At 37.8% G+C, this 22133-nt stretch overlaps 1 protein-coding gene across 2 annotated transcripts; it reads left to right on the forward strand.

The window, feature by feature from the left end:
• The first annotated feature begins 236 nt into the window (after positions 1-236).
• Positions 237-21289, forward strand: LOC127841159 (alpha-tocopherol transfer protein-like). Of its 2 annotated transcripts, XM_052369780.1 has the most exons (9): positions 245-537; positions 1965-2114; positions 3457-3616; positions 4394-4455; positions 5999-6204; positions 6634-6744; positions 7691-7814; positions 8183-14040; positions 18551-21289. In XM_052369780.1, the coding sequence occupies exons 1-8, from the start codon at positions 522-524 to the stop codon at positions 8323-8325; spliced, it is 972 nt and encodes a 323-aa protein (XP_052225740.1). In that variant the 5' UTR covers positions 245-521; the 3' UTR covers positions 8326-14040; positions 18551-21289. The 2 variants fall into 2 exon arrangements, with proteins under 2 accessions (XP_052225741.1, XP_052225740.1); XM_052369781.1 differs by lacking the exon at positions 1965-2114 and having other exon boundaries at positions 237-537.
• Positions 21290-22133: the final 844 nt, after the last annotated feature.

Genomic DNA, 22133 nt, shown 5'->3' on the forward strand with positions numbered 1-22133 from the left:
TTGGTTCCGAAGTATTGTTCAATGTATTGCAATAAAATCGAGCACACGACTATATAAAGAAGAATAAACTCACACATGCTGTTTTACATCCTCATCGTATTAGTGACATGCAAAAGGAGGCAAATTGTTCAAACAATATACCGCATATATGTATAATCAAGCAGTGGTAATGTCATGACATTAATTAAATAGCCAAATTGAATAAAACTATGTATTATCTTACGCTATCAAAAATCACTACGTTCGCCCCCCTTAAATTTGGAGCGATATGAACTGACTTGACGCATCAAAATATTTCCCGAATGAACCCCGCCGGATAAAGCTTTCAAAAACAGTCAACAATGTTATCGCTCAGTTAAAATTTAGGTCAGGTTTATTGTGCTATCACCTTTTTATAGCGATCGTTTAGTAGTTGAAACGCTTTTAAACGCATGTTCTATATTACGAGTTCATCCGACACAGTTCGACTGAACAATACCTTTATGTGACCTATCTGCCAATGCCATTATTGTAACAATACAATGGCTGTAGAACCAGGTAAATGATTTGCATTAATTTAGTGTAAGAATTTTAATAATATTTTTGCTTAGATAATAATTTCAATATGAACAATGTGATCTCATATTTGATGTCGATGTATGTTGTTTACAAAGCATATAAATATATACCGTGAATATCACAAACGAGGCCAAAATAAACAAAGTCACAAATTGCTTTTAAAAAGCTGTGTCGTTGCTGATTTTTGCCGTTTTTTCTGGTGTGTTGGCGGGTTTGAAAGTCGTCAAAACGAAAACACTCCCAAACGACCAAAAGGGCGACAAATGACTTAATTGTCGTATCTGGCGGCGTTTAGATTTATCGTTCTTTCATGTTCATGCGTTTTCGACAGTTTTCAAACCCACCAATACACCACAATTGTATGAGTCGCGTTATGGGAAAATACGGCTTAATGCATGTGCGTTAAGTGTCAGCCAGGCTATGCTCACATGCTAATCAGGGCAGCGCTTTCCACCGTAACTGGAGTTTCTCAAAGAAGAGACTTCCTTTAAACGTCTGCACAGGCGAGGTTTATATGGCAAAACTCAGCTACCATAAAAAGCGAGTGCACAAATGAGTCTAAATAAGTCTAGATCATAACGATGTACCTGCAAACTATACAATAATCCATTACGCAACGAGCCAGTCCTGATCAAGTTCTTTAAATAAACTTTTATTGGACACAATTATCTCCTGAAGACCCCAAAAGCGTCTTTTTCAGATTTTCATTGGAGTAACCGAAACTTGATTTTCTAACGTCTAATAAGTATTTGATGAATTACATATTACACCTTAACGTTACATTCAAAGATGCATTTCACGGTCGCCGTTGCGTAACGGATATGGTGTCCGCCTGTCAAAAGGGGATCATGGGTTCGATCCCCACTGTGGGAGAGTCATTGAGATCTCCCTAAAAGACACCATATACGGGTTCAAGGCTCAGGATACGGACTCGAGAACGTTCAAATAAGCTAATGGCCATCTATGCAATAGACCTAAAATAAATAGGTTTACATGCGAACATGCGAGTTTAAAGAACACTGAAATTCAAGATTTGAAACATTCAACCTTAAATAGGGTTTGAGGATTTTAAGAAATATCAGTGTAGTCTTAATTTAAGACTGGTGTCATTTGCCACCAAAGACTAAACGGTTGTTGCATGCCATTTGACCTCTAAGCAGGAAGATGGAGGGAAAAGGAGACAAATTTATGGTATCAAAGATAGCAAACCAGAAAAAAAGGTTAACGAACGACACACTAGTTTAGGTTCGTAAACAAACCACATAGGACTAAGTCGGCAATATAGAAACGGAAAATTCAATAACGAGCGAGTATAATTGACGATACAATGATTATAAAGTTTTTACTTACGATAACATAACAACACTGTATTATTACCTACACCTGTAACAATAAATTTCCCCCAGATGACGCCAAATTTGTCAGTTCACTGAATGAGACATCAAAGAAGAAGGTGCGAGAAGAGTTGCATGAGTTAAACGACAAGGATCGGGCGTTAGCTGTACATACGTTGCGAGAATGGGTTCTGCAACAGAAATGGCTTAAAACGCCAACAGGTACAATTGGTAGTCGATCGTTTGGTAAATCTACCCACTTGAGGTCGAAAAGGAGAATACTTCAACATTGCAATTTCTAAACCATCATCCGGATCAACATCTTTGACCTTTATTTCCAACATATCAAAATGTAAGGAATACATAAGTGGTTCATATTATTAAGCATAAACTAACCGACTGACCAACCGATACTTTAAACAGTAACACATTGGTGTAAAAAATGGTATTTCATTGAATGTTGTAAAAAATAAACAACAAAAAATAAAACAAATATATGAGTCGTTTTTCGAGAAAACAGGGCATAATGCATGTGCAGTCCGCACAGGCTAATCATGGACGACACTTTCCGCCTAAATTGGATTTTTGCTAAGAAGAGACATTTTATTTAAACGAAAAATGTCATAAAAGTGGAAAGTGTCGTCCCTGATTAGCCTGTGCGGACTGCACATGCATTATGCCCTGTTTTCTCAGAACACGACAGATATAGTCTCACGTAGCTGTAATATCTCTAACATAAACTACGCTTGCCAGGAAAATATGTGGTGTTTTTTTACCGCCGTTATATACTGTAAACTCATTATTATAGCTGGGCATTTAACCCATTTATGCCTAGTGGACTCTCCCATCCTTTTAAATTGGATCAATTTATTTCAGAAATTAGAGATGTCTAGTATGTTTATTTCTATATTTAGGATATTTCTTACGGAAATTTCTTTAAGCAAACAGCGCAGACCCTGATGAGACGCATGCGGCGTCTCATCTGGGTCTACGCTTTTTGCCAACGCCTTTTTTTCTAGATGCTAGGCATAACTGGGTTAATATGCATTGGTCTTGTGAGTTTACCGATCCACTAATTTTACACAAACATATTAAAAAATGACCGATGCAATTTCCTCATTTCTTTCCAAAATTAAAAATCCTCGCCATTACAGTTTTTTTTATGAAAGAGTTTATTTTTCAAACCACGAAATTTCATGCAGAGGAATATATAAGATTTTACAGTACACGAAATACGTTGGATCAGAACAAACAATCCACACATACAGAAATCTAAGTATTTTTACGTCTACCAGTCTATACAGGGGGACGTATTGTTTTTGCCCTGTCTGTTTGTTGGTTTGTTTGTTCGAGTCAAACTTTAACATTGGCCATAACTTTTGCAGTATTGAAGATTGCAACTTGATATTTTGCATGTATGTATATCTCATGGAGCTGCACTTTTTGAGTGGTGAACTTTCAAGATCAAGGTCAGCCTTCAATGTCAAAGGTAAAATATATGGGGGACATAGTGTTTCACAAACACATCTTGTTTTATGTTAACATGCTGGTGTGTCGTTTAAAGAATTCAGCTTCCTGTTGCGTTTCCTACGTACCCGGAAGTTTAGTCAGCTCGGTGCCCGACAGACGTTAGAGAACTACTGGAAACAGAGAACAAAGTCCCCTGCCTGGTTCCGTGACGTGGACCCAAACGAGGAGATTATCGTGGAGATCATCAAGACAGGGTATTGACGTGGAATTGTGTGATTGTCATCTTTGGTTAATGTTTAATCCAAAATTAACATGTTACCAAAACACATGCACACATGCATGAAGCCAAATTAACTAATGGTTAATGGACGCTGTGATAGAATATAATTTCTCACTCTTTCGAATAGCTATTGGATGAACATCATATTTGGCTGTCTACAGAAGCCTACTTTCTCAGTTAATAACAGGACTGTAATTCTTTTCAAATTATTTACAAGCATATGCCAATATAATTTTTTTATTACATTAACGTGATTTTAAATTGACTTGATTTTGAAATTCATATCTAAACCGATTGTGTTATTCTACGAACGCATGCATTTGTTTCTAGTAAGAATACGCGATTAACCCATTTATGCCTAGCGTCTAGAAAAAAGGCCTTTGAAAACAGCGTAGACCAAGATGAGACGCCGCATTATGCGGCGTCTCATCGGGGTCTGCGCTGTTTACTTACAGTAATTTCTGTAAGGAATATTCTCAATATACAAAACTAGACAATACAATACTAGACATCCCTAATTTTGGAAATAAATTGATCCAAATTAGAAGGATGGGAGAGTCCACTAGGCATAAATGGGTTAACCAAAGAACTGTGCTCTGCAGTGAGTGTCGCAAATAGGTAGGGAGTGAGGACTTTACAAAACGTTTTATGAAAATCAAAATGAACTAGAACGGCATATATACATAATATCAACGTCGTGCATGAATTATCATCATAGACCTACACAAATCTTTTACTTTCTCCTTTCCAGATTTTATTTGATTCCAAAGACACGTGATAAGCATGGTCGACGTGTGATCATTGATAGCTGGAGTGAGTTCCCTTTCGCCCCTATATCGTATAATATATCATCTATTGGGTTGTCTAAACAAATCAATAAATGAGCCGCACCCTGGAAAAAAACGGGTCTTAATACGTGTGCGTATAGTGTGCTCGAAGATTAGCCTGCGCAGTCCGCACAGGCTTATCAGGGATGACACTGTCCGCACAGGCTTATCAGGGATGACACTGTCCGCACAGGCTTATCAGGGATGACACTGTCCGCACAGGCTAATCAGGGATGACACTGTCCGCACAGGCTTATCAGGGATGACACTGTCCGCACAGGCTAATCAGGGATGACACTGTCCGCACAGGCTTATCAGGGATGACACTGTCCGCACAGGCTAATCAGGGATGACACTGTCCGCACAGGCTAATCAGGGATGACACTGTCCGCACAGGCTAATCAGGGATGACACTGTCCGCACAGGCTAATCAGGGATGACACTGTCCCCTTCGTGGAATTTGTTTGCTTAAAGGCGGTCTTCTTAACGAAAATTCATTTAAAGGGACCTTTTGACGTTTTGGTAAATTGACAAAATTGAAAACAATTGCTGGAGATTCGCAAATGTTGGTTGGATTTATGATATTTGCGAGGAAACATTAACACTGAACATTTACCATGAGCACGAATGGCCGTGTATTCTAAGCGTTAGACTTTTACTCCAGAGGTCAGTGGTTTGAGCCCAGTTGAGGGTACCTTTTTTATTACATGTACTTTAATATTATTCTTTTAATATTACTGCAGCTTTTTAGATCCTTTGTTTACATTTATCAATAGAAAGCACTTAATGACAAACTTCAATGCATGCCAACATCTGTGAAAAGGTCCCTTTAAAGCGGAGAGTGTTGTCTTTGAATAGTCTGGGCATACTTCACACGCAAATCTGGAAAGACACGTTACGCATATACATTATTCCCCGTTTGCCAGAGCGATATTAAAATCAATAATACGGTTCATAAACATGTTTAATTGGCCATCGATGTCTTCTGTGCTACTGTCATTTAGCCAGCCTGAAATTCAATGTCTGAAGTCAACAGTAAGTTCTTGCTTTAATACTCGTACGAACGGTCAGAATGTATAGTTTACTTTTCAGCATAGTGAATGTTTTATCTACGCAACAATTCTCGTTAATCACATGCGCACGCACTGTATCTACCAAGTGTTGAAATTGTTGGTTCAATTAACAGTCATTTGATAACGAAATTCAATAACCGTTCTAGAGTATATACTAATCTCTCATAAAAATTGAAAATGATTGGTTTGTTATCGACCTAGCAATTTAACCCATTTATGCCTAGGCCTTGGCAAACAGCGTAGACCCAGATGAGACGCCGCATGATGCGGCGTCTCATCAGGGTCTGCGCTGTTTGCATTAAGGAATTTCTGTAAGAAATATTCTAAATATAGAAATAAACATACTAGATATCCCTTATTTTGGAAATAAATTGATCCAATTTAGAAGGATGTGACACTCCACTAGGGATAAATGGGTTAATCACCGATATGTGAGTAGTATTTTCATTTTTACAGGTAAATTTGACACAACAACGGCAAAGAAGAGGTGGGGTATAGACAACATATTTAGAGCGACCTGCCTTATATGTGACTTATTGATAAGAGACGAGAACGTTCAGGCCAACGGCATAATCGTCGTCAATGACAATACAAACGTTACCTTGGGTCATTTGACGTTGATGGGACAAGAAAATAGCAAGAAAATCATGGAATTCTATCAGGTAAATCCAGTATGACACATATTTAAAAAAAAAACAACACATTAAGCAATAATAGTACATGGTCATAGTCTAAACAGACTCGGTTCAGTAGTGTATCGTAACCGATTCGTGGAATATTTTGGAAGCTATACATATCATGTCATTACTACAAGCCATCGTTGAAAATCATGAAGTAAATATAAACTATTTTATTTTAACATTGATGCATATGCATTGTTTTGTCTGTCAAATAAGTGTATTACGTATAAGGTATGGCGCCTGTTATAGCCGCGTATGAATATGCTATGTGTACATCCTATTAGTTGTCAAGAATCGAGAAAATGTAGAAGTTGGACAACATTGAAAATCCTAAACTATTCTTCCATTTACAGTTTTTATAAACAAGTTGCATTGTGAGTAATATTGCGCAATCGTATTCAAATACTGCAGAATTCCCTTCCTGCACGTATGAAGGGACTCCACTTCTACAACGAGCCCGCGTTTTTTGACGCCATGTTTGCTCTCTTTGGGCCCCTTATGACGATGAAAAACAAAGAACGGGTATGAAAAACTCAATTTTAACAAAAACATGAGTCGTGTTCTGAGAAAACTGGGCATAATGCATGTGCGTAAAGTGTCGTCCAAGATTAGCCTGTGAAGTCCGCACAGGCTAATCAGGGACGACACTTACCGCCTAAATTGGATTTTTGCTAAGAAGAAACTCCATTTTAACGAAAAATGTCATAAAAGCGGAAAGTGTCGTCCCTGATTAGCCTGTGCGGACTGCACAGGCTAATCTGGGACGACACTTTACGCACATTCATTTAAACCCCGTTTCACAGAATACGGCCCACATAATCATAATTGACACAATATTTCCAACAACAAAAAAGAGATTTGCACAATGTTTACGCTACTTATTAGAAGAACATTGTGGTACAATTAAATGATGACTACATTAATAAAATATAAATAGGCAAGCCACTAGCATATTATAATATACGTTAAAAAGCTACACCTTTGTTGATATTGTCAATAAACTGAAACTGAAATAATGTGCACCAACGCCACAGCCTTAAATTTGTTTCATGCAATAAGGTTTGCTTTATTATTCTTGAATATGACAGGTAGAATTATTAAATTTAAACGAGTTTCCAACGCACGGAATATCTGGATTTAAGTCCAATGTAAGAATGTAAGAAACAAAACATTGGTATAGCTTAAACAATTAATAACACAGACATGGTTTTCTGTCATATTGATTACAATTTTGTATGAATCTGTAACTATTTTTATAAGCAATAGATATACTAGTATCACATTTGTTTAAATCAATTGTCGGTACTGAGATGAAATAAGACTAAGCCAGCGTAGGTTCTTCGAATTTAACATGAAAGCTTTGATGTTGGTTCCGATGGGGTCATGCAATTCGAATCTAACAGTACCGGGTAAGTTTGTACTTGCTTGTACCATCGCAAGGTCGATTGGAATGGCGCTAAATTTGTAGATGCATTTACACGGGCGGAGTCTTGTGGCAATATACGAAGAACTGGGAATGGAATGTTTGCCTGTGGAGTACCTACCTGATAATTACAAGGGGCCAAATGCTGGAACCATACAAGAAATCATAAGTATGCATTTATTCACTTCTGTTCCGAAGTAAGTGCGTTTGGTTTTATTATGTAAGATTCGCAGATATATATAGGACAGTGGCATTGTTAGCCTGTATCATATATGTCATATGATAAATAGCCGTTGGCTGATGTATAACAGAAATGGTTCAAAATCGATATCTCTCATATTATCGTACCTACAATTACATATGTGTAGATGGGCAGTTTACCATGTATTCTAACTCAAATGTCCAACGTAACAATTGCATTATTCAGCGTCTTGAATATATGGATAACTTTCATAACTAATTATATCAAAACTGTAAAAACATGTGTACTCGGTGTTTTAATGTAATTTCAAAGACATTATCGTATTGCTTACATAGACAAGACGCTCGCGGACCTGCAGTCTCCGGAGTTCTGCACCTACATTAAGGAACTCTCCAGTGACAAATATGGCGTCGACCTTGACCTTCTCAAACAGAATGACGCGCCTGTTGCCTCGTTCAGGAAGCTCAATGTCGACTGATTCTTAGACGGTTGCGTCCGTCTGATTTGCGATGAAAATCCGAAATCTACAACCATGACCTTCAAGTATAATGAATCTTTCATCTGATACACATGTGCGCCACGCTTTGGAAAACTCACAATCAGCACAGGCTATTCAGGGACGACACTTTTTGAAAGTCGCTGATAAGCGACAGATTAAGGGGGAAATAGACTTTTCGCTCTATCGGACAACTTTACGCACATGCATAAAGTTCGGTGTTCCATGTATATCACTTGATGTGCATCATATATGTAGTCTCTTTAAAATGGACTCGTATATCTACGTTAATCAAGCAAGTCTTGTTGAAAGTTTCAATATAGTATGTATCCCTATAGAGCGTAATCCTCGACATTTTGGAGAGTTTTAAGGAATAAAGTATTTGAGATAATAAATGGACAACGGTTAGGTTATTAACAATATTACAATCTGGAACAAAATTCGGTGCATTTCATTGTAAACATGCAGTGCAATTTCAATTCTTGTTTTGAAAATTAGGTGCACAATTATCAGTTATTTGACGCAGCTTTTGTGGGTGATTTTGGCTATTGTCAGTGGTGTAATACATAATTATGGTTTCTAACGCACGCACCTATGTCGGTGAGCTGTGGATGTCATGTATAAGGCACATTGTGCATGGCTACCTATGCAATCTTCTTGACGCAGTGCGTCAAAAGCTTATCAGCATGCCATCGCCCATTGCAGTTTTAAACAGCATCATTTGTTAGTAGAATGTTACTAAATGATATGCGTCAATGGTGGAAGTGAATATTTACATTTACACTTGTTCAATATCTGAATATATTTGTTCAGGGCCAATGTGTGTATGTTTTGAGTTGAATGTTCTTGTTTTCTAGTAATGATTTGAAAATTGATCACGTTATGTAAATACTGACCTAGTGCAAGAAAAAATGACAGTCAGAATTGGCTGGCTGCCAAAACCCACGAATGAATGAATTCCCAAAAGTCCGATTTACCACTTGGCGGTAATTCATGCGCAATCAAAGAAGTTCTTCGCAGATCTCAATAACCCGTCTTGTAAATACAGAACATCACTATATAGCATGCCAGTGTAATAAAACGTGTAAAAAATATTATTGAAGCAAAATTGCTAAGCATTGGCTACGACATAGTTTTCATTATTGTTTGCATATTCATGCGAGAATAAGTTCCTCACTTGACGGTCTAGGCCGAAAAGATACGAGTGTCTACGGAGACAGTAAGAAGAATTTTTTTCTAATACATTTTTGAAGACATTACATTTGGTATTTAAAAACATATTTTAAGATATTGTTATTTTATTTTGCGTTAACGAGACATTAAAGAAAAAAGAAAATGAAAAAACAAACAACAACAAATATTCATGATCATTCTCGGAAATATACAAAGTTACCGGATATGATATTTCACTTCGCAGATCGAGCGCGCAAATCGAGCGCGAAAAGTTCTACGTGATACAATGTGCACAGTATGTACACCGTTCTTTATCAGGGTAAAGGCCCAGTCTCACTATGATGCCGGCGGAGCCCCTTTGCGTGATACGGGATCTACCGGGATGAACCGGGGCTCCATCGGGGACGATCGGGATGAACCGGGGAAAACCGGGGCTCACCGGAAAAGTATTAAAATGTTTAATACCTCCGGGATGAACCGGGAGTCACCGAGGAGGACCGGCAACGACCGGCGCGGCACCGGGAACAACCGGGACGGCACCGGGAACAACCGAGACGGCACCGTAGCTCCACCGAAGCCCATACAGACCCCGGCAGAGCTGCGGCAACGCCCCGGTGAATTCCGTTAGAGTCCCGTATAGCTACGGTATATAACAGGAGCTCTGCCGGTACGCCACCGGCATTCACCGGGGCTCCGACGGGGCATTACCAGCTACGACCTGGGTAAAACTGGGGCTTTGCCGAAGCTCTGCCGGGGTCTGATGCCGGTATAGACACGGTGAGTGCCGGCGGTGTCACGGTATACCGGGGCTCTGCCGGATTTCACCGGGGCTCAACCGGGGCTCAGCCGGGGCACTACCGGCGACAACCGGGGCTATGCTGGGACGCTGCCGGCTTTCACCGGGGCACAACCGGCGACAACCGGGGCTCTGCCGGGGCTTCACCGGGATAAACCGTAGCCAGTCCGGGTTGACCGGGACGTTAAAAAATGTCTATGAATCATCCCGGTCCTCGCCGGTCGACCGGCGTTAGCAAACCGGGATGGACCGGGGCTCTACCGGCAAAAGTGAGACTTGGGCTTAAGTGGATTTTCTTTTGTTTACACATTACAAAGGAAGTATGAGTGTTTTCCTGATCTGTTAATTATGTAATAGAAAGCTATTTTAGGCTATTGAAAGTGATTTTAATGACGCCAACAATAACAGTTTTTCGCGGCCATGTTGTTGTTGTTGTTGTATATCTTCACCGCCTTTGTAGACGAACCTCTACCGATCTGTAGAGTTGAACAAAAGGTTATCGATCCCACAACCAGTATCCTGTTGTCCCCCACCGTCTATGTACATTGTAGTATATACACAACTATTTTCTTGTCTTCCAGTCTCTGAGCTTCTTCACTCAGCCGCTAGGGTCAATCCATATAAATTCGGACAAAGGGAGACATTCGGACAAAAAATTGTAAATGCATTTTAAGCATTTTTACACTAAACATAGCCCGAGGCCTTCAGTGCCTACAGCGCTTTGATTTACCGAAGTAAACGGCATAATTATCAACAAAATAACTGCGTGATTGTTATAACATAGATATAACCCATACATGCCTTGCGTCTAGAAAAAAGGCCTTGGCAAACAGTGTAGACCCAGATGAGACGCCGCATGATGCGGCGTCTCATCAGAGTCTACGCTGTTTGCTTAAAGGAATTTCTGTAAGAATTATTCAAATAGAAACAAGTATACTAGACATCCCTAATTTTGGAAATAAATTAACCCAATTTAGAAGGATGGGAGAGTCCACTTGGCATAAATGGGTTAATGTTAAGTGCTGTTTTATGTCTGACACATGTCCAAAGTCGTTAACGATAACTTCTGTCTTAATTGCACGTCATCGACGTTAAAAATGTCGTCAAAGTTGCAACTAATGACGTCACAGACACGTCATGTAATGTCATGTAACAAATGGACTGATCATTCGACGGTCTTGATAAGCATTTCACACAAGTTTGCGACTTTAGTCAAAGGCGTTTGCGAGCGGCTCCGGTTTAACGTTCCATAGTGACGACATTGGCTCCCATTCCATTTAATGGTGCCTCTCGTTGTTGGACGCAAAAGATTTGACCAACAATAATGAAACTTGTTTTAATCAATGTGCAAAAAGCATTTCTGATGTGTCGCCGATCCTCCCAGTTACGTCTTACACGTTATAACGAAGTCAATATGACAAGTTATGTCGTCACAGGTACGCCATATGGTTTCATATAATGATGGCACCAACGCAATTCGACGCGTCTCAGTGAGCTCTACTAACGTGCCGCGACGCCAGCCTTCCAAGTGATGTCATCGACGTTAAAACTGACATCGAATGTGCAACGAATTATTCGACGGGTCGTTATAGGCTATACACACTTGCAAATTTCACGCGTTATTCAAAGGCGTTTGCAATTTGCTTCGGTTTAACGCTTACTTGTTTACGTCCATAGTGACGTTAGCGGCTCCTTTTGATGGTAGCGGTTCTTTTGTTCCTGGAGGAAAACTAATTGACCGACATTTATGAAATTCATATATTAAGTATATATATAGCATTAAAATTGTTGTACCTTTCATTAAAATGCAGCATTTATTCGTAACGGGATGGTGTTGAGCTTTTTCGATCGCCTTTTGTCTTTCGTGCGTCGTGCGTTGGCAACATTTGCCGTTTAAACACTCTTTAGACAACATGTAGAGCCCAATCTTTATGAAACGTGCTTAGATTATTTGTCCCAATGATATATCAGATTTGTTCGTATCTGGTCATGTAAGGTTAAAAACAATGTCAAATTACAGACAAAGCGAACACTCTGGGAGACGCGTTTGTTTGTGAAATCTGCATTAAACTTGATCTAAACATGTTTTACGTTCCTTAGGGTCCTATGTGAGTTCTGGTCCTCTTGTCAGATACTTGCTCGAAACATGTTTTAGAATTACATCTTGGCTGAGTTCGAACATGGTTTTGTTTCATTGAAACACATGGCCATTAAGTGAAGGTTAGTTTTCCTCACATGTTTTCAGTGACAACTTTTACAAACATGTTTTACCCTATCCGCATGAAACTGCATCAGTACATTAATTTAATTTTTAATACACTCAGTCGTATTTAAAAATTATTGTGGTATTGTGAAAAAGGTCAGAATCAACCATTATTATTCAAACATCAAACAAACTTCTTAAAACAGTTCATTTCCGATGGTTCTCAAGTAAGCGACCAATGGCGTTTGGCCCATTTCCCTACCATATACCACGGAGCGTATATTGAGTCCGTGCATATACTATCAAAATATTTAATACATATGCATACGTGAATTCATGTCTGAATTGGGTCGCCCTAAAAATTTATCAACTTTTAATGACACAATATCTATTTAAAATTAACGTTTTCAAACTATTATTAAATCTTTTCCCCAGAATATGCTTTCCTATTTATAGCTGAGCTTCCTTTACCTTTATCAATTATAATCAGCGAGGTATGCCGATTAGAATAAAACCATATTCTCTTTAAAAAAAACTGCATCAACATGCTTTTTGAGTTTGTGTTCCGATAATATATAGAGGCCATTTTACAGAAAATTGACATAAATGTGAATATACAATTAATTAATTTTTGTATCGACAACAACTGATTTAGCGTTAAATTTCCCGGTCTTTTACATTGGTCGCCATTGTGAATAATTTGTTAATGAATGATAACATAGACGAGCTGCTGAAGTCAATAATATCATGTCCATAGAGCAACTAATAAACTGTTCACCGTATCGCTGTTAAGTCTTATGTTGTATTCAAATTGGTGGCATGTAGCCTCTCTTATGGTGACACTCCAACTGAATGAATCGATGAAGTTAAAGTTAGTGTAATCAAGCTCACCAGTCAAAATGAACAGACTTCTGAATTCTCGTTTGTTTTTGCTTAATGTTAAGAATTGTGGCATTGCAAATCAAAGTCTTGCATCTTTTCGTGTAGCAAAATACTTGCATTTGGAAAATAAACTTCGCGTTTATGCTGTCAGTAGTTCGGCAACGAAGACATTAAAGCATTCTTCAGGTGCCAAACACACCTCCACCCACACACTCTTACCGCACAGACAATACAGCTCGAACGAATGGGAAGATGATCCAAGGAAAAAGCAAGGTGACAACAACAAGCCGAGATCCGATGACGAGGATACGGCAGTACCACGTGTTTCTTTCATATACAGCTACAAGTTCTTATTTCTCTTCGTGACAAAACACAGGGAATTAATTAAAATCTGTCTTGATTCCCCGTCATTCTTCAGTGGATTAAAAAGGGCATTCTTTTTTGTCACGGATTGTCTTTCGAAAAAGGACATCGATGATTTGCAAGATGTTGTTGCCGATGAACTTTTAGCGAAGATTAAAGCTGAACCAGCATCAATCTATTCGAAGTCGTGTGGCTCCACTTATGCTGTGAAATGTTCAGACCTTATGTTTGTAACATTGACTGGATTACGGCCTTTGGAAAATCCCAAAAATGGAAATAGGTATTTAACCGAAAACATTTAATTAAAGTATATATGGTACCACAAATATCAAATTATTAAATTGTTCTCAGAGATATTTTTACTTTTTTGTCTGGTGTCCCTTTAGTCCATATAAACGGACTCCCAGAGCCTTTGATAATTTTTGCTATGGCGGCTTTGGCAGTCCATGTGCACCCCTTCATAAACATGGGTGAAGTTCAGCGCAGCGAATCCGTGCGCTTCACTAAACAGACGTCGTATGAGACAAATTGAGGAAAATAATGAAAAAACTTCATAAACATGTTAAATTTACCTGAATGGCAACCTACGGATGTTATCCTTTGCATGCACTCTATAAAAACATGGCGATTTTTTAAAACACACTTTTCTCGCTGACATGTTTATGTTTAAATTTGAAACAGTGTATTCTGTATCGAATACCACATCGTCATCGACTTTATAGGCTGGAGCACATAACCCGACATGCAAAATATTGGTGTACTGGGACCTAACCAATATTGGGTCAATTTTCCAATATTCCGGATACAGCGTACAAAACAAAACCTAAGTCAATAAAACAATTATTTCTTGCCTTAATGGTACCATTTAGATCAGGGGTGGCAAATCAAATGTCCGAGTTGCCCAAGTCGTACATTTGCTTGTCTGGGCAACTGATTTTTTTCAATTAAGTTGTCCGTGGACAACAAGTTTTTTAAAAGTCTGGTCCAGGTATACAAAAAAACAACATTGTGTTAAAGCCGTAATTAAGTTTCACAAAACCGGATGTTGACATGCGATTACATTGCCAGTGCTATTTGCGGAGCAATCAAGCTAAAATACGGGCACTCTCCCGCGCAGTGATCTTCCTCATTCCATAAGAGACCAGGAGCATGCCGCATTTTAAACATTCGGCCCGACTGTTAGACAGTGTACAGACTGGTTTCTTTATTTTTACAATCAGACGGACATAAAAAGTATCAAAGTAAGATCATCAAAACACGGTCTACCTTGTTATTTAAGACGACTTTAATGGTAAAAATGGAACATTTAGTTTTTTTAAATCTTCAATAACGGAGCAGAAACCCGAAGCTTTGAGCAGTCCACCTCCCATAAAAACTAAAAAAGATTATGATAAAAAATATGATCTAAGTAAACGCACCAGAACTTTTCAAGAAACTTTTCTCACAAAATTTCAATGGTTACCAGTTGATGATAATCAAATTGCTACCAGAAGCGGTGCAGAGCCTCAGTCTGATGAGGTCGACATATTGGACTACTTTAATTTTTTAAGATGACGATGTACTTATGTTCAACACATGTTTTAATAACACTAGCTTTGCAAGATTAAAAGTTTTAGAAAGTCTTTATATTGTTTATAATTTACTGCTATAATGAATGTAGTATTGAAATACAACTATAAACAAAACTAGCAAATCATACTCATTTTGGTATATTCCACATTGTTTTACATTAATCACTAAATGCATTTATAATTTATATAAACATTAACGGACAAGTGTAGTTCAGCAACGGACAAGTTAAATTTTCTAAATGGTTGTCCGTGGACAAGTATAGTTTTTTGACATTTCGCCACCCCTGTAGATAAGTTTGTGGTTTAGATAGGTAAACTTTAATAAGTTTTTGCAGTTTCAGTGTTCCTTAACCCTTGCATTGTTGATAACATTTTGCATCCATGGACAAGAGAGAGCGCATTGCAACTCTCAGCCTAAGCCAGAGCTCCAGATAAGGGCCGTATAGCCGTAAATACGCCTTTTTCATGAAGATTTACGCATTTATTTTTATAAACTGGACATACAATTACGACATTAATATCCATTTCACGCATTTACGAAAAAATCTGGCCGATACGTCTGCGTCAGCACGGCGTGATTTGTTGGTCTCTAACCCAATGGCGCTTTTCGTTAATTTAAATTACCGAATAGTTGTAGACTGGGTTCATATATTACTGTCTATTCTGTCGCGTGATTTCCTGTAACTTGTAAATCCATAAAAAACGATACGTCTGCGCGCAATTGAATGCCGGCTTAACCGAAAGCGGCTCAAAACAACACTTTGTTGTCATATAATGACTACATACGGTGTCTTCTAACCATCCTGACATTAAATTTGTAAACCCAGAAAAAGACATTTTCGCCCCGATATTAAACGATTTGATTGCATAGGTGGCGTAAAACGTTAGAAAACACGATGGGAAACAGATGAGACAGTGAAATAAATGTTCATTTACTTAGCTTACTAGTTGGCTTGTGTTTTCTTGTCAAGAAAAATGAAAAAATAGTATAAGTCATGAGTTTTAATGTGTAGTTGTATAAGCATCATAATTCAGAATGGAAAACCTAATACAGTAACTGTTTAAGAAGTTACATATATTTATTATAGTTGCTGCAAATGTTTCTGTAAAGTCAGTTATTCACCCTTCAATATCCAAGAGCACGGGTGGTACAGTACTACCAGTATTTTTGGAAACGGTAGTACAGGTACTAATTGATTTTAAGCGTTACTCCTTTTCTTTCTGTCAGTGGCAGTACTGTTACTTATTTCACAAATTCTTATCTGGAGCTCTGCTTAGCTGAGAGTTGAATTATTGCAACTAGTGTCCCTTATGTAAAAACTTTGCCATTGATTGAAACATGAAAACATATCTATTGAGTCCATGGTACACATACAATTAACAATAAGGGTTTCATTAACAAGAGCTGATTAGCACATTTTGCTTTACTTATAAAGCCACTGCCTAGCTATTGTAACAATTATTTTCTGTTATAAATATTGGCATTCATTCTAATTTAAAAATTATATTTGAAAAAGGATTTACAGCAGTTCCCAATCCCAAAAAGTATACTTTTTCCCCCAAAATGTGGCAAAAAATTCCCAATTCCCCCCCCCCCCCCCCCCCCGATTTTTTTTTTTTTTTTTTTTAGAAAGAAGTGTCTTATGCATATTTTATCTCGATTTTATTTCAATAACATCTCACAAAGTATTATATGATTTTGTTTTTTAATTTGTTAATTTGAATGAATATAAAGAGTTATATCAAATTAAGTATTTCCCTAATAAGTGGACTTATCGTTTGGAATAAAAAGGCTAATTAATTTATTTTCCCAATTTCATGAAAATGCAGATAAAATTCCCAATTCCAAAGCCATGGGCTATCTACCCAAAAAGTGTGAAAAAAAACCTGACTTGTCAGTCAGTATTTTTTTGGCAGTGTGTTGGCCAGTGAATTTTTCAAGGCAAGATTATGAGAAGTCAGTGATAACTTGTTGTGTCTTCACTGATTTACTGGAAAATATATCAAACACTCCTTTTCTATATTTTTTTAAAATAAAATTGTTTAAAGAAAATCATAACAGTGTTAATCATTCCAATATATTGAATGCATACTGACACTGGTGAGACTTATTCTTTTTTAACATCCCTGTGGTCTACTCAAAACATACTAAAATTATTTCACTTCATTTATTATTATTCATTGATTTTAATAGGATACTGTTAAAAATGTCATGACTGTCAGGCTCTCTCTTAACATTTGTTTGTACAATTTTGGGAATGGGTACAAACTTAAGCTGTTTTCTATCTTTGAAATGAGTATAATAAATTGAAAAACATAAGGTCCATTAAATAAGGCTTAATTGGTCATTTTCGGCTTAGATACTGTTTAAATGTAACTCTTTAAGAGTAGCGGATCCGTGGTCTAGTGGTAACACACTGGCTTCACAATTCAGAGATCGCTGGTTCGATCCCCCACTGCACCTAACCTACTAACTCGTCCTTCGCATGAGACGTTAAACCGAGGTGCAGTGTACTAGGTGCTATACACTGGGAACTAAAAGACCCAGGGTCACCTCTGGAACGGGGTGTGTCCTGTATCTTGCACTATACCCCGTAACCAACTAAAACGTCTTTCTGGGGGCGATGGCCATATGGGAGACAATCCCGGTGCACTCGATATAAAATAATGAAGAAGAAGAACTCTTTTAGTGTACTTAAATGTACTCCAGGTATGAAAAATATACTTAAACATACTTGGCCAATTTTGACCATACCTGAGTTTTATTCCAGCCTTAATCTGATGTTGTAAAGCACGCTTCGGAATATGAAGTAAAATTCTCTTTGAAACGAACCTGCCTTAACTTTCTTGTTTGAGTATGAGTTTTGATAATATAGAGGCAATTTCACAAAATATTAGCAGTACATTTTCATATATTTTCCATATGTGGGGTTCATTTAAGTAGTAATTGAGCTGACAGTGACCAATCAAGCTTTAATAAGTGTAGCTGGCCTAGAGTGGGCCAATAGATTTCACATTGGGAAATCTTATATGTACATTTTTTATGGTAATTATGATACAAAAAATTTCTTTTCTCTTTGATTGTATGAAATACGCATAATTAACTTATATGCATATTTCATAACATTGTACAATATAAGTTTAATTAAGTGAGATTTTTATTTGTGTTTATAATATATATAATTTGTCTGTAAAATTTTTATTTCTTTTTTTTTTCAGAATTCTTGCAGTTGAGACTCGTTTTACTTTTGTGAAGGACCTTGCATCAAAAAGACTAAATTTTAGTGATATGGTAAAAAATTATGCACTTCTTAGATTTGCCAATTTAGTGTTTGTAAGAGAAGTTGATGGCAACGGGAAGCCTGGACGATGGCTTATAGACTCTCTGTATTTCTATACAACAGATGATTGGCCTGGCAAATAATATGTATTACAGTGGTGTGTAGTTGTTGTGATAAATACAAAGATTTATTACAGTAGCTGGATTGGAGATGCAATTTTAAAGTTGGTTTAACATTGGGAGTTCACAAGAATGCTATTTCACTTGGGCTTCTGTGTCAATTTTTTTTTTAATCTCACAGAGCAAGTTATTTAATTAAATGATTATATGTTATGTACTTGTTAATGCTAGGAATGAATAGATGTACAACAATAGCTTAAAACTTGATTGTTATTAAATAAAAAATCCATAAAAACAGTTTCCATCCGTTATTATGCCCCCCTTCAAAGAAGAGGGGGTATATTGTTTTGCACATGTCGGTCTGTCTGTTGGTCCGTCCGTCCACCTGATGGTTTCCGGAAGATAACTCAAGAACGCTTAGGCCTAGTATCATGAAACTTCATAGGTACATTGATCATGACTGGCAGATGACCCCTATTGATTTTCAGGTCACTAGGTCAAAGGTCAAGGTCACAGTGACTCGAAATAGTCAAATGGTTTCCGGATGATAACTCGAGAATGCTTAGGCCTAGGATCATGAAACTTCATAGGTATATTGATCATGACTGGCAGATGACCCCTATAGATTTTCAGGTCAAAGGTCAAGGTCACAGTTACTTGAAATAGTAAAATTGTTTCCGGATGAAAACTCAAGAATGCTATAGCCTAGGATCATTAAACTTCATAGGAACATTGATCATGACTGGCAGATGACTCCTATTGATTTTCAGGTCACTAGGTAAAAGGTCAATGTCACAGTGAATCGAAATAGTAAAATGGTTTCCGGATGATAACTCAAGAATGCTTACGCCTAGGATCATGAAACTTCATTGGCACATTGATCATGACTGGCAGATGACCCCTATAAATTTTCAGGTCACTAGGTCAAAGGTCAAGGTCACAGTGACTCAAAACAGCAAAATGGTTTCCTTATGATAACTCAGGAATAATAAGGCCTAGGATCATGATACTCATAGGTACATTGATCATGACTGGCAGATGACCCCTATTGATTTTCAGATCCCTAGGTCAAAGAACAAGGTCACAGTGACAAAAAACGTATTCACACAATGGCTGCCACTACAACTGACAGCCCATATGGGGGCATGCATGTTTTACAAACAGCCCTTGTTATAGCTATTGTGTTGGTATTTATTGATGGATGTTATCTAGTGTATTTGCATGTACATCTTGCCACTTTTTGGGCAGATTTCATTCAAACTTGGTATAAGTGTGTAATGTGGATTAGAGGATGATGCACATCAAATTCTGTCGCAATCCATTTGCAAAAACGAAGTTATGGCCCTTTTTGACTTGAAAAACATGGGGCGGGGCATTTTTACATATATGGCCATATAAGGCTATAGTAAAATCTTGTTAGCACTTTAGAGGCCACATTTATAGTCCGATCTTCATGAAACTTGGTCAGAAGATTCATACCAATGATATCTTGGACGAGTTAAAAAATGATGCCGGTTGGTTGAAAAACATGGCCACCACAGGGGCGGGGCTATTTTCCTTATATGGCTATAGTAAAACCTTGTTAACACTCTAGAGGTCACATTTAATTTCTGATCATCATGAAACTTGGTCAGAAGATTTGTCCCAATGTTATCTTGGATGAGTTTGAAAATGGTTTTGGTTGCTTTAAAAACATGGCCACCAGGGGCGGGGCATTTTTCCTTATATGGCTTTATATGGCTATAGTAAAACCTTGTAAACACTCTAGAGGCCACATTTATTGTCCAATCTTCATGAAATTTGGTCAGAAGATTGGTCTTAATGATATCTTGGATGAGTTTGAAAATAATTATGTTTGCTTGAAAAAAAAGGCTTCCAGGGGGGGGGGGGGCATTTTTCCTTATATGGCTATAGTAAAATCTTGTTAACACTCTAGAGGCCACATTTACTATCGAATCTTCATGAAACTTGGTCAGAAGATCCATCCCGATAATATCTTGGACGAGTTTAAAAATGATGCCGGTTGGTTGAAAACATGGCTGCCAGGGGGCGGGGCATTTTCCTTATATGGTTATAGTAAAACCTTGTTAACACTCTAGAGGCCACATTTATTTTCCGATCTTTGTGAAACTTGGTCAGAAGATTTGTCCCAATAATATCTTGTTATCTCAGGTGAGCGACTTTGGGCCTTTCAGGCCCTCTTGTTTTTTATGCAAGAACCAATAAACGCTGATAGAGTCTGAACTCAAATAGAAGTTATGTGCATAAACATACATATGTGTTAATGTTGTATATACATCGTAAGATTAACGCTATTTAATTAAAGAATACCATAAATTAAATTGAAGTTTATAGCAACGTGATATTACCTCATACGCAAGTCGTTTCATTTTGGGATACTTGCAGCTGTAACGAATATATTTGATACAGGCTCCTTAACCTTCTAATGAGTACACGTTTTGTTACCACGAACCCGACCTACTATTTATTTGTTCTGGTATTTAAGATCTATCTTTTATTATGTTTCACATTCTCTAAATAAAAAATTGAATTTGCGATCATGATTGCAACTTTTCATCATACTAGTTGCTAAATAAATTATTTATGGCTAGATTAATTATTTATTATCTAAACTTATCTTAACAAATAATCGTTTATTACGGAATCCGGATAGTGCCATCTATAATCTCGCCCTTCTTTCATCAAGGGCAACACACGACACACAAAGCGACACACGATATTTTGCGCGATACACGATTTTGCGCGATACACGAAGCGACGCGCGAAAATGTACCACGAAATATCGCCCCTGTGTAGGTAGCCCAAAAGGCGATATATCGTGATAAACATCGCGTGTCGCTTCGTGTATCGCGCAAAGTATCGTGTGTCGCTTCGTGTATCGCGCAAAATATCGTGTGTCGCTTTGAGTATCGCGCAAAATATAGTGTCTCAAGTTCAAAGGGAGACACACATGAAACACGAAGCGACACACGATATTTTGCGCGCCACACGAAGCGATACACGATATTTAATATTCAAATATCGCTTAATAATCCGAATCTCGTGTATCGCGGTCTAATTTCAGACCGCGACACACGAAGCAATACTCGATATTTTGCGCGATACACGAAGCGACACGCGATATTTGTACTGTTCAAATATCGCAGTTATATTATCGCCTGTCGACTCTCGCGTTTTTAAACGGTGTTACGGTAGTTTTTAACCATTTATTATCAGTATGCTTGATGCACATGCTTGATGACATAAAAATATCCCCTTTTTGTCTCAACTGATTTTTTGAAAACGCGAGAGTCGACAGGCGATATTATTACAGCGATATTTGAACAGTACAAATATCGCGTGTCGCATCGTGTATCGCGCAAAATATCGAGTATGGCTGTG

This window comes from Dreissena polymorpha, chromosome 8, assembly GCF_020536995.1.
Source record: "Dreissena polymorpha isolate Duluth1 chromosome 8, UMN_Dpol_1.0, whole genome shotgun sequence".
Lineage (NCBI taxonomy): Eukaryota > Metazoa > Mollusca > Bivalvia > Myida > Dreissenidae > Dreissena > Dreissena polymorpha.